The sequence below is a fragment of the Oreochromis niloticus genome, linkage group LG18, assembly GCF_001858045.2.
Source record: "Oreochromis niloticus isolate F11D_XX linkage group LG18, O_niloticus_UMD_NMBU, whole genome shotgun sequence".
Classification (NCBI taxonomy): Eukaryota; Metazoa; Chordata; class Actinopteri; order Cichliformes; family Cichlidae; genus Oreochromis; species Oreochromis niloticus.
In genome coordinates, this window is record NC_031982.2 from 30,580,981 (window position 1) to 30,606,917 (window position 25,937).

The 25,937-nt window shown below is 41.3% G+C and overlaps 3 protein-coding genes across 14 annotated transcripts in view; 2 read left to right on the plus strand and 1 right to left on the minus strand.

Moving 5' to 3' along the window:
- The window catches only part of zmynd11 (zinc finger, MYND-type containing 11), a 30,625-nt gene extending 14,566 nt beyond the window's left edge, over nucleotides 1-16,059 (plus strand). For 4 of the 6 annotated variants that reach the window (XM_005463020.4, XM_005463023.4, XM_005463024.4 and 1 more), the window contains 12 exons: nucleotides 2,969-3,130; nucleotides 3,462-3,539; nucleotides 4,315-4,407; nucleotides 5,905-5,992; nucleotides 7,082-7,137; nucleotides 7,290-7,367; nucleotides 7,588-7,706; nucleotides 7,892-8,177; nucleotides 9,979-10,053; nucleotides 10,711-10,989; nucleotides 11,083-11,268; nucleotides 12,007-16,059. In XM_005463020.4, coding sequence (XP_005463077.1) covers nucleotides 2,969-3,130; nucleotides 3,462-3,539; nucleotides 4,315-4,407; nucleotides 5,905-5,992; nucleotides 7,082-7,137; nucleotides 7,290-7,367; nucleotides 7,588-7,706; nucleotides 7,892-8,177; nucleotides 9,979-10,053; nucleotides 10,711-10,989; nucleotides 11,083-11,268; nucleotides 12,007-12,129 — 1,623 coding nt within the window. In that variant the 3' untranslated portion in view covers nucleotides 12,130-16,059. The remainder of the gene's footprint in view (nucleotides 1-2,968; nucleotides 3,131-3,461; nucleotides 3,540-4,314; nucleotides 4,408-5,904; nucleotides 5,993-7,081; nucleotides 7,138-7,289; nucleotides 7,368-7,587; nucleotides 7,707-7,891; nucleotides 8,178-9,978; nucleotides 10,054-10,710; nucleotides 10,990-11,082; nucleotides 11,269-12,006) is intronic. The other 2 variants (XM_005463022.4, XM_013265982.3) reach the window with 1 other exon arrangement.
- Nucleotides 1-25,937, plus strand: part of LOC109195563 (tripartite motif-containing protein 16) — a 1,176,058-nt gene that overhangs the window by 107,775 nt on the left and 1,042,346 nt on the right. The window lies entirely within an intron of this gene.
- The window catches only part of LOC100692302 (disco-interacting protein 2 homolog C), a 217,627-nt gene continuing 209,613 nt past the window's right edge, over nucleotides 17,924-25,937 (minus strand). For 6 of the 7 annotated variants that reach the window (XM_019347723.2, XM_013265983.3, XM_019347718.2 and 3 more), the window contains 6 exons: nucleotides 24,650-24,711; nucleotides 22,612-22,669; nucleotides 22,439-22,513; nucleotides 21,929-22,103; nucleotides 21,440-21,563; nucleotides 17,924-20,788 (listed from right to left, as the gene is read on the minus strand). In XM_019347723.2, the coding sequence (XP_019203268.1) occupies nucleotides 20,536-20,788; nucleotides 21,440-21,563; nucleotides 21,929-22,103; nucleotides 22,439-22,513; nucleotides 22,612-22,669; nucleotides 24,650-24,711 (747 nt within the window). In that variant the 3' untranslated portion in view covers nucleotides 17,924-20,535. The remainder of the gene's footprint in view (nucleotides 20,789-21,439; nucleotides 21,564-21,928; nucleotides 22,104-22,438; nucleotides 22,514-22,611; nucleotides 22,670-24,649; nucleotides 24,712-25,937) is intronic. The other variant, XM_019347724.2, reaches the window with a different exon arrangement.

Here is a 25,937-nt window from a genome sequence, read left to right on the forward strand (position 1 = left end):
ATTTTGAGAAACTGAAATGAATATAAATTTTGGAATTTGGAACTAATTTGTAATAATTTAATAGCTGATTACATAATCTTTAAAAAAAAAAAGGATGTCAGTAAAGTTTCTGAAGATCACTTTCTGACTTCGTCTTTCCTCGTCTCCTTTGAGTTTATACATCCTCAGTTCCTTATTTCATTCAAGTTTGAGGCAATACGACATCATCTCGATTTGGAGCCTTATTTTAAACGTCAATTAAAAATGATGTATGACATAACATTAAGGCTCATTTGTTTGTTTTTCAGCTAGTTGATATACATTCTTGTTTACAGTTACAGATGGAGAACAGTATTTACTTGCTTGATCAAGCAGTTAAACATAAAAATCGCCAATAACTAGAACAGCTTATTCATAAAGTCTTCTTCCAACATTAATATATTTGTTTTAAACTTCAGCAGTAGAAAGATTTCCACAAAGGATGTTCATCCTCAGTCGTAACTCCTTCAGCGGGCCTTCTGTTGTTTTGCTTCCCTCACTCCTACAGATGAGTTTTGGGGATTAGGATATACTTAGAGATGATGCAGTGAGATACATTTGAAGGTCCGGCAGAGATGCTTTAAAAAAAAAGTTAAAGGCTAGTTTCATCCCCCATATGAAGCAGCAGGTCACACTTCTGCACTTAGGATTCTTGTTACCATCGTTTGTTTAAAGACTTGTCAGGATTATTTGGGAAAATACATTAAAAAGATTTTCTTCAGTGTTGGGCAAGCAGAAGGAAAACAGACGTCATCAGAAACTCTCGACTACTTTGTCATGGCTGCAGTTATTAGCTGAAACCAGTGTGCTTCACCCCCCTCAAAACCTAAACTACAGCAGCACATGGAGAAGAAATCAAGAGAAACAGAAATGCTGTTTTTATTTTTTTGGGTTTCCTTTTTTTGAGCTGCACTCAGTCACGACTCCTGCTGGACCCACTGTGTCGGCAAGGCTGTGAGTGGGAGGAGTTGGACTCTTGACAGGCTGATAAGTACGTGAATTTCTAGTGCTTTATACTTCCCGTCTCGGTGCAACTCAGTTGACCTGCTGAATGCAAAGGACCACAAAAAACCCGGCCACGTGGTGAACTCTGTTTGTATTAGGATGAAAGAATGCCACGGATACATCGTGGAGTGCTCCTGCACACCATCCATTCACAGGCTGCTCTCTATGAACACAACTTTTAATTATAGTTAAATAAAAGCAGGAGGAAACTCCTTTCTGGTGACGTAGCAGGGGCTTCTCAACTTCCTCAAGTTATCATATGAAAAATAAAATCGCCCTCAGTGGTTAATGCAGTATTTTTTATTTTCAGACTTTTGAGCTAAAGCTGAGAATCTGTCGTCTTGATCATGTCATTTCTGATCTGTTGCACCATCTTTGTGCAAACTGTGTCACCGGTTACAAATTGCCAGACTTGACTGTGTGTTACTTTTAGCAGGGAATATAGGAGCGTCGGCTGGGTGTTGGCTGTTACAATAATATGGCTGAATTATATGGCAATAGCTGTATTGCCCAGTTCTACTTAAAGTCCCTCACAGGGAAATGTAAATAAAGGTTAAATGTTGCACATTTGCATAAGAAACAAGATTACAGAGCATTACAGAAATTTAAACACGTTTGTGGTCTGTAACCAACTAATGAGGATTGATGCCCGGCCCCAAGGCTAGCCAGTAATTGCCGAGAGAAGTAGCAGGCATTCATTAAAATTTAGCAAACCACAAAAAAAAGCGATTAAAACAAAAGTTTTGAAAAGGAAAGGTCAACAAAAATAATTAATTTATAATTTAAGTACAACAAATAAACCTTCACCACTTCGATATTAGCATTTGTGAAGTCTCTTTGTAGTTGTTCAACAGCTGCATTGATTTGTAGATCAAACTGCATTTTTGCCTTGGTGCTTCCCTGTTTGCGTTTATCTAGGAACAATTGAATGATCCCCTCTCGTCGTAGTCTTCATCACTCAGACCATTCACCACATTCACACCTTGTAGGAACTCAGCACAACCACTCTTTCTTTCTTTTTCATTCTTTTATATCCACAAAAGAGGAAAAAAGGCTTGAAGGGCTCTTTCTGAAAAGCAGCTTAACACATTTTCTGGGAGGAAAGATATTTCCCTCGCTTAGATTTCCACCCAGATGATCTTGCTGATTCACACTTTGAATCATTGACCTTTTTACTCAGCTATCACAAGGACAGTGTTATTTGTCCAAATTAGCTTTTTTTGGCTAAATGACTTCACTGCTGATGCACAGTGTGTCTCCATAATCAGATTCAGGATGAAAAGTTTTTTTCCATGCTGTGTGAGGAAGTTTGGTCAATTTGCATTTATAGAGGATTCCTGTAGAATTTCAATGAAATGATGTATTTTAAAGTTTCTGCTGCAATGCACTCGGGAAGCGAGTGTTCCTAATATAACAATCATACCACCAGCTATTCAGCCACATGTGCTTGAATCTATTTACATATATTTTCTAGACATATCTGAACATTAGCAGCAAAAAAGCAGCAGACTATGTTACCTGTAGGTTACCAGTCAGTTTTTGTTCTTAGGGTTTTGATCTAACCGGTCTCCCCTGTGTCCTCTAGCAGTAACTTTAAAAAATTAAACATAAAATCAAAGGCGAGTCACATCGCACACATCAAATCAGGAAAAGGACAAACAGGATCCATATAGACATGTTGATCACGAGGACATCAATATAGTTGAGGCTTTCGATGGTCCTTACTCGTCAGTGCTGAGTAAACAGGTTGATGCTTCTCAGTGGGGCAAATCCTGACACTTCAGGAATTAACTGGTCTCTCTGCTCTGTTGCTTGACATCCTAGTGAGCTAGCTTTAATCAAGGATGGAGGATAGAAAAAAAAAATCATTTCCTCCCCTGCTGTGGTTGGCGGGTTGGAGGGGGGGGGTCACCCAAACTTGTGCTTTGCTGTGTCTTCCCTGCAGGACTGGGAGACGGAGAGCCACGACTGGTACTGCTTCGAGTGTCACCTACCGGGCGACGTCCTCACATGTGACAACTGCTTCCGAGTCTATCATCTCAAGTGTCTGTCGGACGAGTGCAAGCCCAGAGACGGAGGATCTCCCTGGCAGTGCGTCGTCTGTAGGGTGGGTGCTCGAAGAGTACAAGCATGTTTGTGAGAAAGTGAACAGATTCTGGGCTGTTTGATGATCAAGAATAAGGCTGGTCTTTACAAACAGATGATGCTACAGTCTTAGTCTTTTTTTTCACACATAGATCCGTTTCTGTCCCACGCTGTCGCTTTCTGTTCCTCTCTAACAGGATTTTTATCTTTTAATATTTCAGGATATTGCCTTTCTAACCAGCTGCCAGGGGCCATAATGACTTGATATTGAAATTTATTTCTATTATAGTGTCAGAACACTTCCTGCTGTGATGTAATGTCTGTCTTTTTTTTTTCTTTCTGCACATCATCAGGGAAGTAAAAAGAAGAACTTAAACAAACAGGAGATGTGTAAATACCTGCGCTTCATTGTCCAGCGTATGAAGGAGAGGGTGAGAACAGCCTGTACCTTTACCTCTCATTGTTGTGGCTGTTGTTTTTGTTGTTGTTGTTGTTGTCATTAAACCTCCCTATGGAAATCCAGCTTCCACGATTTGCATGTTGCAAGTCCTTTTTCCTCCTCTTTCGTTACCATAGTTACACACATACAGCTGTGGATGCTCATGCTGAGGCTTTAAATAATAAGACCAGCATGTGTGTGAGAAATTCGTGTGAACCAAAAAGTCATGCTTCAGGCTGCTCTGAATGCTTCGTTTCATCTCAGGCATGCGGCTCTGGCTGTGGCATCAGAAGCCCCGCCCACCTAATATTTAAACAGTCAACTCGTGAGAAGCAGCCGATTAGTAGAATGTTGGCTTAAAAGGTGGACGGACGAGAACTTCAACTGAGGAGCTGCAGAAAGACTAATGATAAATATTGATTGTTTTCAAGTAGAGTCCAAGAATAAAACTATGGAGCTGAATCAGTCTAATAGTTAAAAGTTAAAAAAAGCCTCATCATTCAACCCTTCCTCTCATCTTTTCTCCCATTGCGTCTCCATGCCCACACTCGTCCGCTCAGTCCCTCCATCTCCTCTCTCCATTGTTATCTTCCCCCCGTCTCCCTCTTAAAGGCATATTAAACCTCATCATTAACCCCGCATGCTGCCTCTATCAATGTAGACCTCCCGGGCTCCCCCTCCTTCATTACTCCGTCACCTTCCTCTAACACATCTCTGCTTTTCTATGTCAGACTGCGTTGTATCATTATACCTTCCTTATGTTGCAGGCAGTGGACCTGAACAAAAAAGGCAAAGACACTAAACATCCCATGTACAGACGACTGATCCACACTGCACTGGACGTCTCCAACATCCAAGAGGTAACAGTCGAGCTCAGCATCATCACAGCTCTGCTTACATTTATCTGATTAAGTATATTTATGTTATTTTCACAGCCATTTTGACCTTCACTGTGCAGAGGTTGCGATTTCAAGGCTCTTTTCAGATTCACTTACTGTGTTCTCTTAACATCTGAGTTGTCAGGCTTGTTTCTGTGAGCTGGATTTGGACATCAGTTAGTTTAAAAGCAGATTTTTCTTTTCTACATTATTTTTTTCAACACACCCGGAGGCAATCTCTGTGAACATCGAAGCCCCTTTTTTTAACTTTGGAAAGTTTTTAGACTAAACCCGAGTCCAGAACTTTGAATTCACCCACTCCTGAGTTGGTTCTGACATCGTGGTATGAAACTGTAGTTTCTCCGCTGAAAAGCGAACGCTCCAGTGAGCACTCTGAGATGACTATTGATTAGCTAATCAGCTTGTGATGGGACTAACACCCTTGTCAAGCTATTCTCAGACTGTGAGGTGGAACCAAGTATGTGCACTGGAATGTATTCTCGGTATTGTCCAATATATTGCTCTGCTCCACTTTCAAAACTCTGGTACTTTAGCATGGCAACTCATCAGTGCTAAAAAGACTTAACATAGGTACCAGGGTGTGATTGGGAAAGATCAAATTCCTCCCCACAGAAATTGACTGGGATCAGGCATGATGAGCATGAAACCTTAAATGTTAAAAGGAACACTTGTTGCATAGTATTCCAGTGATGCAAACATATAAGAAAAAGTTAGCAAGATGAGGAATGGCGCTATGCAAATAAATTTGACTTGGCTCTTAAGTACTGGGAATGGTTTGCAAATAACAATTTCGCAAGATCTGTGCACATTTAAAGGAATAGAAAAGTGGAGTCTTTGGCGTCTGCAGCTCCACCATCAGCTCCTGCTGCAGCACAGGCTGGTGGTGGTTAATACAGCAGTAATGTCGTAGTAGTGTGTGTTTAAACAAGTGTTTCTCATTAAGTTTTCACTGACCTGTACGCTAAAGACCGAGGTGATGTGAGTTCCATCGGCTCAAATGACGACATAAGAGTCACCATTGTAATTGGCCCACTGTGGGAATCATTCTTCTGTGTTTAGGTCACAAAGTCCCATATTTGAGTTTAAAGTGTTTCCTGTGACGTTGCAGAAGGTTTTAAGTTTGATTCTTTTAATAAGTAGGTCAAAGAAATCAGATGGTTCATCAAGTTATTTTATTGTAGGGCCGTGTTTTTGGGTCTTTTTCTATCAGCATTAGTTTTACTGTGCGTGTGTGTGCGCGCGTGCGGTCAGTCAGGACTTTGCTGTGCTGTGGTAAGGGGTGCATCACATCCAACTTCTGCCAAAGCAGGTTGGCTATGTGCCCAGGTGTGTGTGTGTGTGTGTGTGTGGTAACCTCCTGTGTATCAGTCACCTAACACACACTCAGCATGTGAATAGACTCTTTGTCCTCATTGTCCTTCTGAATTAAATTCTTTTCATTGTTTTTGACTCTTTCAGAATCTGTCTGAAGGAAAGTACAAGAGTTTTGAAGAGTTCAAAGCAGACGCTCAGATGATTGTTCACAACACTGCCATACTGTATGGAGGTGGGTTCAATGTGTCGCCACATGTTGGTTATGAAACACACCGACCTTAGATTGAAGAGTATAAAGTAAACCCTGTTTCCTTTTAACAAAAAAAGTTCCCAAATGTTGAATGTTTTGTAAAAAGAGTGAATCTTACAAGAATTCTACTTGAATAAGACAAATATTACATTGAATTAATATTCATTTGTTCTTTTTTCAATTATCAAATCAGTAAATTGAATCATTTTTGTACAGAGTTTAGGAATGCTGGAGCCTGTCCCAGCTGTCGTGGGATGAAAGGCGGGGTACACCTGGACATTTAAGTCCCTTTAAGAAAGTTAAACCATGACGCAGAGTCCTGAAACCCAGGAATGAGTTTGCATTTTTGCACATCTGCCTCGCTCATCTCAAAGGGAATTTTCTTACTTTTTTTTTTTTTTGATGCCTTAAATAAGATCTGTGGTTAATTGTAGTTTTAGACAATTGTTTAAAAAAAAAGAATTTTGTAGCTTTTATGACTCTCAGAGGATGAGTGTCAACAAGTGTCAACCTGAGACTGTAGTCTCAGTTGTTGGGGACATTTGATGTCCTCACACTGAGGACAGGATTTGCTGGTGGTGCTGAAGTCATGTGACTGTGGCGTGGTTTGCTTATAGCTTAACGTTAGAGAGTTTTACTCGTTATGTTTGCCTAATTAACACACCAGTAACACGTGTCGAGCTTTTACAGCTCACCAAAATTTTGTTCTTTGATAATCTGAAAGCCTGACTGAGGAAACAAATGCTTGTTTTTAACTACATTTAATGAAGCTTTAGAGAATCGTCACCATGAGCTGAACTCATTAGGCTAAAAAACAAAAGAAGAACCATAACAACAAAATGACTTGCAGAACATTATTAGACCTCACAATTCCTCCTTGGATGTTCATTAAAATATCGTTTAACAGCAGCACCTGCTGGATTTGAATTCAGAGTTATCCCAAAAACCAAACTGAGTATCAAACCTGAAGTTAACACCAAAAAACATTGTTTACTATCACTTTCCTGTAGTAACCTTGATTTAACCAAACTGAGAGGTTTTGCTGTTTGTCTTATTTTGTTTGTGTTGCAGTTCACAGCGACCAGGCAGAGATTGCACGGTTGCTCTTCAGTGACACGTGTCATGAGGTATCATCACTTTGTTATTTCTTCTTACACTTGAGTTTGGAGTTCATCACGTGGCTCCTTTGATTAATTTTAATTAGTGACAAGTTGAGACATGTTTTTTGGGACAATGAGCACTCCTTTGTCTCTTTCCTCCCACTCTCTCTGTCTTCCAGTTGAATGAGTTGTTGCTATGCAAGAACTGTTTCTACCTGTCGAACGCCCGGCCCGACAACTGGTTCTGTTATCCCTGTGTGAGTATAAACAAAGTGGCTTCATCAGGCCAAATTTAATCCTTTTAGCAGCAGAAAAATTATCTTTATTCCTGCAAATATTTGTGCTGACGGCAGCTGAGAAATGCAGCTTTACTGTGTGCCGAATGTCTGTTACTTTTACAGAACGGTCTCTGTAAATGAGCTGATCACGCCTGTTGCATCTTGTTCCTGATAACTTTTCTTTGTGTTGTGTTGGCAGAGCCCCAGCCATGACTTGGTTTGGGCCAAAATGAAAGGTTTTGGCTACTGGCCAGCCAAGGTCCTGCAGAGAGAGGACAACCAGGTGGACGTACGCTTCTTTGGACATCAACACCAGAGGTTAGCACAACTGTAACAAAGCACAGCATGACGTGTCTGTTCGTTTTCAGACAGCACCGCAAACTGTGACTGTTTTACACCAGATTCTTACTTAGTTTTAAAATCATTTCTCAACAGTAAACTGAAGTTGAATAGAACTTGAAAACAGTAAATCTTAATGGTTGTTCTTCTTCATCGGCCTGCAGAGCGTGGATCCCCTCAGAGAACATCCAGGACATCAAGGTGAGCGTGCAGCAGCTGCAGGTGAAGCGCAGCAATGGTTGGAAAAAAGCGTGCGAGGAGCTGGAGGTGTACCAGCGCTTCCTGAGAGAGGGACGCTTCTGGAAAACGAAGATGGAGGACGGCAGCCCGCCACACCAACAGAGTCAGCGGCAGCAGCAGGAGGAGGGCAGCATGAGGACGGACAGGCTGGAGCGGACGGACGAAGCAGAGTCCAGCATCTCCTCCACCAGCAATGAGCAGGTCCGCCATGTAAGTGGAGCCATGACACTTTTAATCCCCTTTTCTACTTTGTGAATTACAGGATAAGATGTTGGAGGCCAAAGATGGAAAAGAGAATGTCTTCATGGGATTTTGATTTCCATTAGTCTCCCACTTCTGCGTACTTCCTGTGCTTTCAAAAAGCTCTCTGTTCATTTTCTTCGGGGTTGTTGTGGCAGCAGAGAAGGCAGAGATGGCCTGACCTCCCTCTCCCCAGCTGTCTTCTGAGCTCTTCCAGTGACATACTGAGACATTGACCTCTCCAGTACACCCTGGACTGGCCCAGTATCAGTTGTACACCCGGAAACAATCTTTTGTTGTTTCTTAGTTTCAAAAATACCTTTTTAATGTTGTTGCTGTTTCAAAGCCCTCCTTAAAACTTAATGGGGTTTTTTCTGAAAAGTACAAAAGCCAGTTTTGAAGCTAACGTCGAAGGCATGAAGGCCTGGAAGGTTCTCAGCTTTCCTGGATGAAAAGAGCAGTATCAACATTTTTGACCGGATAGTCGAACCTCTGGGAATAAGTGTGTTTTGTGCCTTTTGTTTTCATAATTTGAAAACTATCACAATTGAGCTGGTAATGTTCCAGTTTGTGTGAATGAAGTTGTTTGAGGTTTGGGTGTGCAGTGTAGTTTAACGCTCTTTACTTGTAACAAAATATCTATCTTTATAAAGGACGTAACAATGTGTCTGCAACAATGTAGTAGTTCGAAAAGAAAAAACTACAAGTTCCTCAGAGCTCTGAGGAGTAGTATAAAGTCAGTAGTGACTTTATAGTGTGTTACTGTAAAATAAATGCACTGCCCCATATGACATGCTTTCTTTAAAAATAACTAACAAGTACCTAACAGGAAAAAGCTTAGACCTGATTAAGGACATAAACTAACTCGTCACAAAGGGCTAATAAGTTTCTACACAGGAGCGAAAGATATAAAATATGAAACATTCACAACTTGACCTTGAGTCGTGTTTACACTTCCTCTGAGGTTTTCTCTTCTATAGCACCTTTTATATTTAGAGCTATAAAAAAAAAAAACATGACTCGACCACACGCCTCAAACTCCTAAAACGCTTAAACACACTGAAGCGACAGGTAGTTTGATAGTAAACTTCCCAAACCAAAAGCTGTTGCATGAAAAAAAAAAAATTTAATTAGGGAAAACACACACAATAAAACTTTAACACAGCTCAGCACTAAAATAAAGCCCCAGCTCAGGTAGATTAGACTAAAATAAAACAAACGGTGCCCTCCAGTGGTTGAACTGCTGCATTGGTGGCTGAGTGTTTTGTAATTTTCCAAGTTCTTTTGGATGCAAATCCTTAAATTATGAGGCTAATACAACATAAATGGTACTGACATAACTATTCAGGACACAGATTTGAATCAGATATTTTCTAAGGAGCAGTAACTGTATTGCTTAAATCAGTTAATACATGAATTGTACAATTTTTTAAAAAAAAAAAAAAAAAAAAAAAAAACTGCTATAAAAATTTTATTATTGACTCAGTTTTGGTAGGTTTTTTGTTTTGCTTTATGAGAAATTGCTTATTAGATCTTATTAGATCTTGAGTTCCTTAAATTAGTCTAATTGTGAATACTGATTTAAACATGATGATAATCTGTGAACTGTTTAAAACGGTCCTTATCAGCCTTTTAAGTTTATTTTTAAACTACTTTCTTTAATATCTTTACAGCCTTTTGTTTCCATCTTTTCTGTCATACTCTAAGAAAGCCTGCTGGAACACCAGCGTACTCACTGATTATTGACCTTGTCTGTTTTGTTTTTTCCCAGCTGAAAGGCAGCCAGGAGCCCAAGGCAAAGAAAAGCCGTCGGACTCACACGGTTGAGCCCAAAGAGGAAGTCAGTGTAAGCAGCAGTTATATATTTTGTGTGCTTTGGTTGCAAACTGATTTATAACCTGATGCTATATGCTAAGTACATAGCATAAGTATGGGGGTGGAAATATTCTGATTTGGGGTTATGTAGAGGGGAAACATGACATCTCACTAAATGCCACCAAACTGTGGGTGCAAGTTGTGCAGGAAAGTGAACTAAAAGAAATGAGTGGGTTCTTCAGGGCAGTGATCAAAAACAGACTTTAAAATCCAGCATGAACCACTTCAGCATCGCTTGAAGCGATCCGCAGCGACGAGTGGGTGGAAATTTCTAAATCAAGAATGCAAAAGCTCCTCGGTGGTCGGAACAAACATTAGCAGACAGACGAGGTTTGTGCTCGAATAGCTTGAAGTTATTTTTGAGGAATAATTTTTTTTAAATGCATTAATTTTTTTTCTCAAAGAGAAATCCAGGTTTATACCGATACTTTAAGGCACTTCAGATTTTGTCTGTCCTGGATTGGAGCTGCAAGCTCTCACCTCATGTTTTCTGGTTAGAGTGGCTTATAGCTGAGCAGGAACTACAGTAACCAGCTGCAGGCCAAGGCAGAGGAATCCGTGTGACAGCTGACACTAAAGCATCCTGCTGTCCTGTCACTTCTAAGAGACATCACATCCTTTCCCTTAGGACCCGGAGCCGGAGATGGAGGCCGTCAGCTCCAGCCAGGAGATCCCGGTGTCGTCGGCACCGCAGCAGCCAGAAAAGCTGTCGGTGTCCACGCAGACCAAGAAGGCCAACGGGGGGTCACCGCGCACGCTGCACCGCGGCACGCAGACCAACAGCGATGGCGCCTGTCAGAACATGTGCCACGAGAAGTACACCAAGGTCTTCAACGACGTGAAGGAGATGATGAAGGCCGACAACAAGAGGGAGACGGAGAGGGTCGTCAGAGAAGCTCTGGAGAAGGTGTGTTTGTATGAAACGACTCAGGTTTGTCTTCTAATGATGCAGAGCACTTTGGACCAGTTCCAAACGTAACTGTGTGTGTGTTCTCTACAGCTCCGTGCAGAGATGGAGGAGGAGAAACGCCAGGCGGTGAGTAAGGCGGTGGCTGGAGCTCAGGCGGAGATGGAGAGGAAATGCAAGCAGGTGAAGGAGAAGTGCAAAGAGGAGCTGGTGGAGGAGGTGAAGAAGCTGGTGGCTCAACACAAACAGCTCATCTCCCAGACCAAGAAGAAGCAGTGGGTGAGTTCAGTGACCTCATCGACTTCATGTTAACCGAGAGCTTAAAGTGTGCCTGAATATAAAGTAGACTTCTTCTTTTATTAGTAATAAAAACGCACAAACACAATCTTCAAATGTTTTTTTGTCCAAGATGATTTCCACAACCCAAAGAAATCCCACTGTCAGTGATTTAAACGCAGATTTAAGAAGATCGTCACATGATAAAACCTGGAACCAGTGTATTATATATATTATCATTATCATCATTATTATTATTATTATTTTAGCCCCTTTTCCATAAGTACCTACTCGGATCGACTCAGCACAGTTCGCCGCTGTCTGAGCAGGTACTAAAATGTGACTGCATCAGACTGCATGCCACTGATTGGCTGGTCAGTAGCGTCACTCAAGCAGACAGTCTGGTTCTCAAAACCGCCATTTTTGAAACCCGGCAACGAGGGAAATGGCTACAAAAAATGACGCCAAGTTCACTGAATCTGACGAAAATTCACAGACAGAGCCGCAGGTATATTCTCACCTCGACGTCCACCTTTGCGTTCGTGCCACATCTTAATTAAGTCGTGTTGCTACGACAACAACCACATTAGGAGGTACCAAATTGTAATGGAAAAACAGTCGATCCGAGTTGAGTCCTGGCGAGCTGTGGCGAGTCGATCCGAGTAGGTGCTAATAGAACAAAGCAGCTCAGGTCTTGTTTACCTGTTTTTGTTTACCTTTGGCTGTTTTCTGTGCGTGCAGTGTTATAACTGCGAGGAGGAGGCCATGTACCACTGCTGCTGGAACACCTCGTACTGCTCCATCAAATGTCAGCAGGAGCACTGGCACGCCGACCACAAACGAACCTGCCGCAGGAAGAGATGAATGAACAAGCCCCGCCCCTACCCGACCTTACGCAGCACGCCATTGGCTCTCTCCTCGCCTCCTCCTGTCAGTCAGTGTCTACAACAAACACACACACTCTTCTCCCTCCTGCTTCTCGACTTGCCTTCCTGAAAACTTTGTGGACCCGATGTTTTTGTGCGTGCCGAGCGGTTTTGTTTCTATTATTTAATGTACCCATTGTATTGATTTTACTTTCTACGCTTTTATTTTTTCTGAACAGTGAACAGTTTGTTCAACAGCATGGCTCGAATGAGTTATGACTTTTTTTTTTTCTTTTTTCTGTTTTTTTACTGAAGTGCTAATTTTGTGTTGGAGAATGTGTTATTTAAGTGTGTAGGAACAGATGAGCATTAACTGAATACATTTTATTACCTGACTTTTTAAAAGAAACCTTTTTCTTACTGTAAATGCAGCAAAGCGCACGCCGTCGATCCTACAGAACATTTAAAAAAGGTACCGTAAGCACCATCACAGCATCCGACTAACTCCGCTTTCATACAGAAAACTGATTTTAAAAGGAAAAAAAACAACAAAAAAACCATTAAATTGTGGATAAAAAGGCTCGCTGACTTTAATGCAATTTATTCTTTTCACAAATCGATTGCGGTGGATCGCACCTTTTACCATTTTTACCTAAAATTTTATTGTCCTAAAGTCACGTATTGGGAACAGGGTCATAAAGTCGGCTTTAAAAGATGCCGACCAAAAAAAAGAAATCTTCCATGAGAGATTTTTATTGTAATTATGCACATTTTTGGTTTCTTTTTTGGGGGGACTAGACTGTTTTTTATGAGTCGGATAAAACCAGAAAGTTTTGAGTTTGTTCTGAAGTCGAGGGGATGTACAGCAATCTTTCCTGAGCTGGATCTTAGAGAGGTTACATGATTTGACAGTAATTTTTTTTTTTTTTTTTTTTGCACATTTCATTTTCTTAACAACCCAAATGCTTGTAATATTGCCAAAAAAAGTCGCACCTTTTGATGAACCTACCTGAGAACATCTGGCGGCGACTCCTCTCCTCTCTTCGCCCTCCTGCAGTGTATTTAAAAAAGGAAAAAAAAAGATGTATATTTTCCGGAGCGTCGTCTGTCATTTTTCTAGTGACGTACACTCGAGATTCCTCATCATTTCCTTTTTCTTTCTTTCCCTTTAATCTGAAGTGACTAGCTATGAGACTCTTTCACTGCGTATGCTGTAGTTGGTGGTCAGTGCCTGTTTCTTCTTCTCATCCTCTCTCCCAGTGAGGCCACATGCATGTAGATAGTTTCATAGTTTTTTCATTCATTAAGGGAAAATAAGCAGGAAGAAAAGACCAGACGTCTGGTCTCCATAAAGAAGTGATCATGGATGGACCAATATAAAAAATATGCAAATTTAACTTTCTTTTCCTCCCCCTGTGCTCGATGTTGAGTGTTGATGATGTCTAATTACGGTGCTTGGAATCACTTTTTCTTTTTTTTTCCTTTTTTTTTAATGAGGCAATAAAATTGCCAGTTTTTTTTAATGTGTTTTTGTTTTTTAAGTCTGTTTCCTCAGTTATGAAAGATGAGAGAAACTCTCTTTACCCCAAGTTGCCTTTTTCCTTTAACATATGAAAAATAAGACGCCGTGAATTCTCAGATGGTGGGCAGCCCTGTAGTTTCAGCGCTGTTCGCTGTGAACCAAGCCTCCATCCTTCCACGCTACAGAATCATTGTATGCACTACGTGCTGTGTTTTAGCAGTCGAATGTTTGAGGAAATCGGCTTTCTCCAACAGCAACATGCAATATTTGCCCCAGTGATCACCAGCTAATCAGGCTGTTACACTTTATTCTTTTTAGTTTTTCAAATAATAATAATTCAAATAAAATAGAGCATTTTCTTAACCTTTTTTTTTTTTTTTTAAGATAAATAATATTTGTCGGTGTTTCCAGCTGTGAGTCATGAAAAGCTACACTAGTAGAAAATATAGAGCTGAAATGAGTTTAACGAGTCCTGTTAATGTGCAGTGAACACACCAACTCTGTTACATCAGAAATCTTCTTATTCTCTTAAAAATGGGCCCGATTAAATAAAACCCATTTAAACAAAGTGGTTAAAACTTGTTCCAGTGCTGGATGTTTTCATGGTTTCTTCTTTATGAAACATCTGAGCGGTCCAAAAACACTGTAATAGAATCCTAATTTAATGTAGTAATTGTGAGAAACTCCAACAACACAAACCAACACAGAGCTTAAAATAATCTCTTCATTGTAAAAGTGCCTGTTTTGTTTGACCAGTTCACACAAAACCTAAATAAACGCTCACATTTAAGAAGCAAATACATAAAAGGTAATTTTATTCACCAACCCTCAAAAACCGAGTTAGTAATCAATATTTACTTTATGTAATCTGCACACTTCACTGCATGCTACCATTAACATGTAGTGTGAAATTTTTACGAGCTCTTACTTTAACCTTGAACAGCTTTTATTGTGAAATTGGAGGAAATGCATTTCATTAACAGGAAGTTGGATGGGTAGACTGGTGTAGCTTTTACGTTTCTCAACACGGCTAAAGAAATCAATAAAATGAAGATTCCAAATGTCTGCAGCAACAATCGCAAATATATGTTTTAATGGTTTTATATTTTTTTATTCAGTGATCTTTTTGACTTTTTTGTGGGGAAATACTGCATATGCTGTGGGTTACTTTTTACCATCAGATTAATCCAGTTTACTAATCAGGACTTGTGTGAATTAAGAATTAAGCAACACGTCACCAGAGACGACTAAGGTTTGTCTCTGTGCAGTAGTTGCGCTGACAGTGTATAACACACACACAGCCTCACTAATGAGATTAATTCATTGTTGGTTTTACTGTTTACTGAATTTGTTGATAATGAACCTAAACCGTGATTTTGGGCTGCCCACTATTAGAGAATTTACGGTAACGGTTGTTCCTCTGAGACGTCCCTCAGACATGAAAACTCATTCAATCCTTTCATGATGTGATGTGTGCGTTACTCCGGTCATGTTCTCATAGCTCACAGTTCTCATCTTCAGTGCACTACATGTAAATAAAAACATCCTTCTGTCCCCTCCGTCATCTTATTTGTACATTGTAAATGATTTTTTTTTCTTTTTTTTCCTGCGGATGACTGTTAATTGTAGTTTTTTACAATCATATCAGCTCTGTGTGTATGTGTCTGTGTGTGTGTGCGCGCGTTTCAGATTTAGTTATTGTTCTTTTAAACTTCAGTGTGTCTCAACATTTCAGCATCTTTTTTTAGAAGCCGACCGTTTTCCGAACTGGACGCGGGGTTTGTGTTACATGTGACCTGCGAGGCTGCAGCTTTGTTTTTTTTTTTCTTATTGTTTTTATATTTGTCCATCCAGCCATGAAGCTTTCGACGTGATTTTTATTTTAAACCTTTCTTTTTCTGGCCACGTGTAAAGCTTTGTGATGCCATTCCAGCTTTAACTGCATGAGTAAAGGTGTACCTCCAGCTCCTCGTTCAGTTTCTTCCCCTCACGTAAACAAAAGAAAAGGCGTGATTGCACTCCTTCAGAGTAACGCAATATGACAATGATTTATATTTTTCCCCTCTCGAGGCTGTTTTCAGCTTGAATAAGAGTGAATCGATCAAATTGTCCGATCATATTTGCCTTTTCGCTGTTCTTATTTCGGGGTATTTTAGTACATGATACTGTGTACTCTGTGAATCCTCCTTGTACTTTAAGTACTTTTAACAGGAATAAAATCAGTGTAAAGGTTTCTTTGTTCTCACCTCCTGTTGTTCTGTCCATATGTAAACTTTTACTCGTGGCTTAACATTTTCTATGCTTTTTTTTTTGTTTCCCCCCTTTTTCTTTGACACTTTAGCTAGCAATATGTATATAAATATATTCTATGTGCTAACATGGAGGAAATAAATGTATCAACAAGTTCTCCAGAGTCCATTTTGGTTTCTTTTGAAGATATGATGCATTTTATAGTGCAGATTGTTGTGTGGTTGTATCTAGGATATGTATTTTTACTTTATAGTTTAATATTGTGTTTGTTTACCAGTAATCAGTTACTCTGTATGATGCTGATTAACTGTAAATGCCATCCATCCATTTTCTTCCGCTTATCCGGGGCCGGGTCGCGGGGGCAGCAGCCTAAGGAGAGAAGCCCAGACCTCCCTCTCCCCAGCCACCTCCTCCAACTTATCCGAGCCGAGAGATATGATCTCTCCAGCGTGTCCTGGGTCTGCCCCGGGGCCTCCTCCCGGTGGGACATGCCCGGAAAACCTCACCCAGGGGGCATCCTTGTCAGATGCCCGATGCCCAACTGGCTCCTTTCGATGTGGAGGAGCAGCGGCTCTACTCTGAGCCCCTCCCAAATGGCCAAACTTCTCACCCTATCCTATCTCTGAGGGAGAGTCCAGCCACCCTTCGGAGGAAGCCCATTTCCGCCGCTTGTATTCGCGATCTCGTTCAACTGTTCCAACTGTAAATGGTTCCTATTTAAAAAAATACTGTTTCTTTAAACTCTGAGATCTCCAAAGGTGGCTGAAGGAAAACCAGCATCAAGACATTAAAGGTAAGAAACATTCTTGCATCAGTAATTTTCAGGTGATTAGTATTAAGAGTTTTGATAGCAGCAGTGCACAAAACAGCAAATGTGCAGCACTTTGCAAAACCCTTGGCCCACCGCTCATGTCTTCAGATTTTGCTTTTGGTTTGGTTGCAGTGTGTTATTGAACTGAAAATGCACTATATAAGGTAAAGAAGAGTTTGTACGATTCTAACGATCTTGGAAGTCCATATTTGGTATGACCACCTTTATTCTTCAACATAATCTGAATGCTGAGGTTTTGGGCTCCTTTGTGCGTTTTACTATCCAAACATTATTTTACTGCATTGGAAAAGTGTTTGGGATCACTCTCATCCTGAAAAACGAAGCCGTTGCCAATCTAAAAATATCCCGATTGTCGTGGACAGAAATCTAACTGTAAAATTTGGGTTCTTATTGACGAGATCTCGAATACCACAGGCTGAATCAGGCAAAATTCACAACAGTCTCCACTGTGTTTTACAGATGACTGTAGACACTGTCGTACCTTTCTCCTGACGATGATTTGAACCAGACTTTGGCGTTTGGATTCATCACTCCATCATGATAGAAAGTGCAATTCTTGTATTATTTGGCTTACCTTATCTCGCCTCGTTTCCCTTCCTTAAGAATGGCTTCTTCACATCCACCCTTCCACTGAGACTGCTTCTGATGAAGCTTCAGTAAATGGTAGATGGACCGGAGGGCCCGATGTAGCTGTCAGGTCGAGTGTTTTTAGGTCTGTCTAGTCTCCTCAAGAACACACTGCACACCACACCAACGTCTTCCAAGTTTCTGGCAAAAACATTTTATGCCTGTCAAACTGCTGTGGTTGGTGTTTTTCATGGATTCGGGTGAAGAGGAGGGAACAGAGTGTTTTAGCAACAAGCTGCCAGTAAAACCGCCTAAAAGATAAAGGCTCTTTGCTAAGTTGTGTTGCCAGGAGAACTGTAGCTCAAGGCCACTTCAAAGAATTAAAAAACATGTTTGTCTCCAAAATGCAGAGCGACCTGCGCGGCTCAAGACTTCAGCACAATACTATAGTTTCATGTTGTATAGCTTCTAAGATGTAATTAAGGAAGTCAGAATTTAAATTCATGAAATTTTTCAATCAGCAACATTTTAAAACTCGAAGTGTTTCATACACAGTACAGAGTAATACAATGTCTCCTTGCAGAACAGTAAATAAGACAAACATCTTTTTTTTTCTTATTGTCAAAATTGTTGAAATGTTTATTTAACTGAAAGATTTTATGTCAACTCAAATAAGACATTTTTTAAACCTTAAAAAAAAACAAGGGACATACATTTTGCTGATAAAAGAAAGAAAAACAAACTGTGAAGAAAGTGCTTTTTTTACTTTAAAAAAAAAAAAAAATCCTCGCATTGAAACTTGAACATTCTCAGCCAAAGACGATGAAGGCCCTCCTGCTCCGACCTGTGACTTCCCCACAGCTCTAACGAGTTAAAGGGTCTCTGGCAAAAACACCTTACTTCCTGTTGTGACATCACTGTATGAGCCCTGATTGTTCAGTCCGTGTAAAAATATGAAGGACTTCCCACTTTGATATTTACAACTGCCACTTTGGGGTGATTCGCCTTTTCTGAGCCGGAGGTGATAAAATGAGTCCAACGAGCGCTGCTGACGGTCTGTCTGAAGGAACGTTTCGTTCCAGCTGAGAGTTTGAAAAGCGAGAGACGTGACGCGTGAAGAGTTCTGATCCAAAGGCGCCAACGACACCAAAAACAAGCCTGTTGTCATTTCTTCTAGTCGCCACTAGATGGCATTGAATCTCCTCATTCAGATGCACCGCATTAATCACGAGATCTGTAGTTCCAAACTGAAGTGGGATAAAATATCAACACAGCAACGTGCTGTAACATGTTGATACTAGTGCCAAATATCGATATTTCATAGTGAAATATTTTGAATCAGTCTTCATTCTCCCAGTGATGCTTATAAACGAGGGGAACGTGATGCCGTATGTCACAGATACACTGTTAGTGGCACATTACGTTGCTGATATCATATCCTAATTTACTTTTCAATCCCCACTTCTTAATCCCTACTATCAAACCATTTTCCCACTCTTCCATGTCTCAATCTTAAGGAAATCATTTCTTTGTAATCTTGAGAGCGATACTGATATTTGAGGATTTAACAAACCGATATCAGCCGATATTATGGCCACAAGCAGCCCAGATTTCCCTTCCATTTGCTGTGTGTAATTTCATTTTTCTCCCGCCTCTTTCTTTAATTTTCATGGATCAGTATATCTAAACGCTCCTACTGATAAATCGGCAAACGTGATAAATTTGTCAGGATCTAAAATTTACAACTTTACTTTGACTAAGAGACGGTACGAGACATTTAGGCTTTTAAAATGATTAAAAAGTCATTGATGAATTTTCCATTATTAATCTAAAATGTTCACATTATCTACAGATATTATGATGATATCGTTGCTTCACTGACACTAAATGCTCTCCATCACCTTGTAGGCAAATAATTATTCTTGTGACTGACCTGGAAAAGTTGCCCCAATAATAAATAGAAATGTAAAATAAAGGCAAATTCAAACTGAACATTTCAATAACACCTAAACTTCTGATTCTTTACATTTCTGGCGAAGTTTTACGGTCATCCTCTGTTATTGAAAAAGAGTCGACTATAAAAATAACTTTTGGGGATTTTTTTTTTTTTTTTAATTTAAGAGAATAAAACAACGTTTCTGTTTATTCCCAGGACAGGATCAGAACTCTTCACACGGAAGCTGGAATAAAACTCCTCAGAGCATCGCTTTTATAATTTTCCATTTGACACATTTCAGACCAGCGTGCAGACACACGGCCCCTCATGCTTCTGCTTTTGTCTGGGATTAATCCTTACGCTCATCTTTAATATAATCTATAATCATATATTTCTATTTTCAATAATAGGCTTGATGTGAGTTTGTTTCACTCAAGATAATACAATGCTTTTTTCTTTTTCGTAATATTAGCAAATATTCAAGAGCAAAACATTCTCGAATGTCTCGTCATATACTTCTAACAGAGAAACAAAATAAATTAAATCAGTTTCTGTTTGTACATACTTACATGATATGAATTTATGTGTTTAGCTTCGGTCGAAGCCGTTAGTTTGTACGGAAAAATAAACGGAGTTGAAGGCTGCAGCTGTTAGTATATGAAAATTAGCACGCTGACTTTCCGCTGAGATGGGGCTTCAGGAAATAACGATTCCAAAAAAAAAGAAAAATACGAAAGAAACGTACCTCATCGTAAAACTGGGGGACGGCTGCGACGCGCTCCCCTCAGACCCCGCCCTTGTATCAAAACATATGTCGCACTTTGTAATGGTCGATATCATTTAGTTTTTTTCTCTTTGTGTGTGTAAATATCCTTTTCAAAAAAATAGCCTAAACTTTTTCGAGGACATGTTAAAAAATGAACGGAAGGAAAGCAAATAACATGAAAATATAGAGTGAGCCACACGCACTTTAAAAGCCGGGTCTTTCCTAACGATTGTCCTCCACTGCTGCGAGTTTTCCACTTTTCGGTAAACAGTCGGCACGACCCGGGGACCGCACTTCCTCTCAGACTGAGTATGACCTGAATGCAATCTAGATGCCAGCACTGGATTCTGGGAGCTAGTTTGCAGCGGTTACGCAGCCTGGGAGTAAGCACCGAAATTCAGGGCAAAAAAGTCGACCACCTCCTCCCCCTGTGCCGGAAACTCTGCCTCGGCTCCGCTTTTCCTTCCTTCAGTCTCTCGAACAGAATTGTCTTTGCATCTTCCTCAATAATTCGTCAGCCACCAGGGGGCGCTACATGTTGTAGGCCACATAGATTGGGTCCAGCTGGTCGGCCAGGAAGCCGTCCCGCAGGTGCATCCGCTGCTTCTCCCCTCTGGAGTTGATGGGGATGACGCCGATGTCCACCACCACCACCACGCCCACGATCAGGTAGTGCTCCTCCAGCACCACGTTGGTGACGAGGGGGACCAAGTCCAAAGCCTCCTGCTCCGAACCGTCCAGCTCCACCACCACCACCAGCAGGTTGGTCCACGTGAACACCGCGCTGCAGACAGACATGACAAAAACTTGAATTCTTGTCACTTCTCCCCGAAAAGGAACGGAGTGTGTAATCGACATGTTGTTAGCAGGCTCTCATCCATTTTTTAAGATATCACGTTCGTGAGTACCGAGGCTGGCGAAGCATTTGCGTTTGACCTTGATTTTTAGCGCCCAAGGTCACAGTCGGTGAAAAAAAATTTCAAGAAACCATATCGAGTAACCTATCATATGAAAAGGCGTGGCGAGAGCTGTACAACAAACTTTTTTTATTTTTTCATAACGACACCCTATGATGTCATAACAGGCTGATGTCATCATACTGTCTCTGAGTGCTCTTGTTATAAAACTGGTTTTGGAATAAGGTGTCAACCGTCCACAGAAAGAACTCACTGCAAACAAAAAGGTTTAAAGGGACAGTTCACCTCAAAATCACATTTACATGTATTTCCATTTTCCTTTGAGCTGTAGTGCATTTATCCATCTGCTGCAAACCAAAACTATCCTTTCAGGTTTTGGTGATATTAGATGTAGAAAGATCCGCTTTCTCTTGAATATGACGGACTAACTGACACTCAGCGACCTACATCTGTCCAGGCACATGTAGGCCTGTGGGAAACAGAATAAAACCTGTCAGCTGCTTTGTCAGGATGCTCACCACTCTGTGATGCTCTTGTGCGTCCTGATGACGGAGGTCTCGATGTCGATGGGGTGGTAACGCATCCCTCTGAGTTCCATGGCTTCCTCCAAAGCACCGACCACGTACAAGGCATCGTGGCGCTCTGTGGACACAAACACATTTCCTTTCAAGCCACCATGCTGCGCTTTTAGGTTAATGTAATGAGTTATAAAAGCTTTTAACGTGAACGGCCTTCCTGCACAGATTAAAGTCACAAAGTAAACTCAGCGTTTTCTGCAAATGCTCAACATGTCTGAATATCTGACTGTTATGAGCTGGAAATAAACATTTGAGTGTTTTAAATCTCAGACTTGATCTCAGCAGAGGGAAAGAGCCCATCAGGAGGAGCTGGCAGCGCTTAAAATCAACGCTGAAGCCATTTAATCATTTTTTCCCTCTTTGTTGTGCGAGATCATTAAAGGTTAGCCGCAGCCCCATTAATCACATCGACAAACGGCCCGCCCTGACCTCCGCTGGCATCGGTGAGCTCGGTCCTGCGCAGGAAGCCCAGGTATCCGGTCCGAGCCCAGACGGTCTGCGTGTCTCCAAAGCTGAGCCTGGAGTTGAAATGATCGGACTGCAGCGCCTCATCCCCGTAGACGGTGAAGTAACCGCTGGCGTTGTGGCCACTGTGCACCCAGATCTGCAAACGCACAAATAATACAGCAGAAAATAATCATCAATGGATTATTTTCTCTATAAAAGTCAAACAAATGTGGACTAACATCCATGTTTTCACTTCATCTCCCAGACTCTTGTCATTTCCACTTGCAGAGCCTTCAGGAGAAAACAAACACAAGGCTCGGGGGCCAGAATCAGCCCTGCAAAGACTCCAATCTGGCCCAATGGAAAATGTAAAGGAGGGGAAAATTTTAGGGTTTTAGCTGTTTTTTGGACCAAAATCAGAAAACCAGAAGTCTTTTTATTTTCACATATAAATATCTGTTTATAGAGAAGAGCATTGAAGCCCGGACAAACCTCTCCCAGATGTGACTCTCCCATTGGTCCCTTGGTCTCTGGGTTGGCGATGATGATTCTGACCCCTGGGAGGATCTGCTCGAAAAGAGAGACACACAGATTGAGCAAAGACCAAAAACAGCTTATTTGAAAAAGTGTATAAACGTTAAATTTAAATAAAATAGAAAAGGGACCTTCCCGGACTCCATCAGTGGCAGGCTGTGTGGCGAGCCCCTCTCTACGAGTCTGACCCTGCAGAGCAGACAAACAGGGAAGTTGTTGCGTATTATCTCTAATCTTTATAAGAAAAACGTCCCATAATCAGGATTCTGAACAGGATCTTAACTCCGACTGTTGAGCGCTAACGGCTAATGTTGGTGTGAGTTTTATTAATTTTTAATCTGATGTACAATCATTATGTAACAAACATAAAACAAGGTCACGTTTAACGTGTTGTCCCGTCTCCTTGGGAACTTTATTCTGGTAAAATTTTAGATCCGTTTCACCTGTAGAGACGTTTATGTGCAGGATTTGTGTCTCTTTAAATCAAACGCAGACAAAACTTTCATTAAAATTTGAAATGTTTTGTAATTTTTCATCTCTGCAGATAAAAATGAGGCTGTACAGTAAACTCTGCACGATGTTAATGCTCATTAACGACCACAGACGCTCTTCTTTAGTAACATATTTCTAGTTGCTGCTGTGAGTCGTTTGAACAGGATGAACAAACTTCTCAATTTTAATTAATTTTGAAATTTAAAAAAAGAATTGTGGGAAAAAGCTGAATCAGTAAAACTAAAAATAAACCAGCACGAATCGTTCGTCAGACTCCAAACAAGAAGCGTGGAGAGCCTGTGGTAGACTCGGGCCAGCAGTGATTACATGTAATCATGCACACTGACAGTTATATTTATACACAGCGGGACTGCACGGCCCTGCTGCTTCGTGTGCTGCGACTTTTCTGTGTGGAAATCAGCAGATACAGGCTGAGCACGTAATGACGGGCTGCATCGGGGAGCAGGAAACTGCGTCTGGGGAACTACAGGGATGCGTAACAAGCTCCTGACGAGTTCAAATTAATGCATTTTTCAGTTTGTGCCGGTTTCTCGCAGAGCTGAGGTGGTTTCACCGTTGTTCCTTTAATCCCGCAGGCCCTCCCTGCCAGAGATGTTTGAATAAGTCTGAGTCTGGCTTGTTATCTCGGAGGTGTTTGTCCGTCTCCACCGGCTGGAAAACTGACAGCGTTTCTGCTCTGAAATCTGACACTAATGTTGAGCCCTGGTTGGTTCATTAAGAGTCAGAGCTGTCGTCTCTGAAAAGCAAAAGTCTGGCAAAACAAATGGCAATGTTACCCAGCAAGAAATGTGACTCAGACTGGGTTTGATGGGTTTTGAAGTTCACCCCTCTCACACTGTGGAGAGGCTGTGACAGTCTGGATGTCAAGCTGACCGCCTGAAAATGTCATATTGTCTCAGAGAAACTTCCAGCTTCTCATTATATTCAGACTTTTTTACCGTCAGCCTGCAGCGATGCTTCTTAGCTGCAGAGAATAAGCCTCTCATTACAATAACAATCTTTGCTGAGCACTTTATTTATTCTGAGAGCGCTCGCCGAGTCGTGCTCTCTCATTCACAAACGTCCCGCTGCTTCACATTCACAAACTTCATGAGCGAAGCCGTCCAGCAGAGCGCTGCGGCGCCGCTGAAATCCCACAGGACACAGACTGAAGACTTTACAGCACAGAATAGACTCTGTGTCCGTGTGAGAGTGGACAGAAAACCGATTCAGTGATAACAACATCTAAAAAATACACAAGGCTGGTGTTACTGACTCAAGCTAAGCATGAAACTCCATCAGCCTGAAGAAACCTGAGCCATAAAATAACTGAAAGAAAATATTTTTTCCTTTTAATGGAGTGTTTGTTGAACCTTCTGACAATATAGTTTTTATGAGTTTGAACTTGTATCATATTTTTTAAATTTCCTTTGGTGAAATCTATAAAATAAATAATCAATAAACGAGAACGCTTACAGATACTTTTTTAGTTAGACTCTGCCAAAATGTTACAGAAACCACTAGGGGCACTGCTGAGTTACAGATGTTCTTTATCTTTTAATATTTACTTTTTAGTTTTAGAGTTAAGGTAAACGTGCTCTTAGTGAGTTAGGCTTCAGTCACACAGGCCTCAAGGCTGCTCAGCAAGCCCCAAACAACAACAACAAGGATACTTACCTGTCATGTCGCAGCGCCCTCATATCAACATAAACAGTTGTGGGGTCAGGTCCTGAGGTGCCCTGAGAAACACCAGCAAGAAAGTGTGAACACCACAGACTCACAAAACGTCCTTTTTATTCGAAAAAAGGCTTTTATGCAAAAACTGCTACAGCTTATCGACTCCTACCAGACTGCAGTGGATGCTGTGTGGTGCATTAGTGGTCATAAAGAAAAGCTTTCTCTCCACTGAAGGAGACGTGTAAAGGTTTTTGGGTGGAAAGGCGGGAACCTGAACCTCTACAGCCGGGATGGGGAACTGCAGGCCTCGAGGGCCGGTGTCCTGCAGGTTTTAGATCTCACCCTTGGTCAACACACCTGAATCACATCATTAGTTCATTACCAGACCTCTGGAGAACTTCAAGACATGCTGAGGAGGTCATTTAGCAATTTGTATCAGCTGTGTTGGATCAAGGACACATCTAAAACCTTCAGGACACCGGCCCTCGAGGCCTGCAGTTCGACACCTGTGTTCTACAGTATTTACAACAGGGTGGAGAGAACAATGTGGGAGCAACAGCAGTGATTGTAAGAGGAAAACAGTCAATTTAAAAAATAAATGCACATCAACAAACTTTCTGCAAAGTCAGATTCTACTTGATTGACATGCAAACGAAAAAGGGAAGAAGAAAGGGGAAAGTGATTAGTAGCTGAGAGATTATACCCGTGTGACGACCCACCCAGGACAAATTCACTGTTTCTAAAGTATACAAAGGTTGCACTGTACATGCATTCAGTCAAATCTCTTTGTGCCGACTGCTGTACTCTGAATGAGTGAAATCACTGAAGAAAAATTAAGACAGAGAAAAAGAACGAGATTAAGGATTCCCCCCCCCAAATCTCCGACCTCGGTCCTCCTCCATCATCCATCCCTCCATTAATCCGGGATTAAAAACCCACCACCAGACACACGGCGGCATGCTGGGAGTCTTACGCCCACATACCCACAGTGCAAAAATGCAAACGCCCTCTCTGATGAGACTTCAGGCAGCGACTGCTTCAAGACTATTCAGTGATTTATTGGCAAAGGGAAATTTGATTGGAACAGGCAGAGCAAACATCCTTTGGTGCTGGAATCACTAATAAGTGTGCAGTCACACCACAGAGAGGCACATGCACATGTATCCTTGCATCGTCACGTACTCGTGATTTCTGGGAGTTAGCTACAGCACTGAGCTGCTGCGGCTAACGAGCTTGTTGATAGCAAAGGAAACAAAACCAAAAGCCTGGAGCTGGAACACTAAAGTCA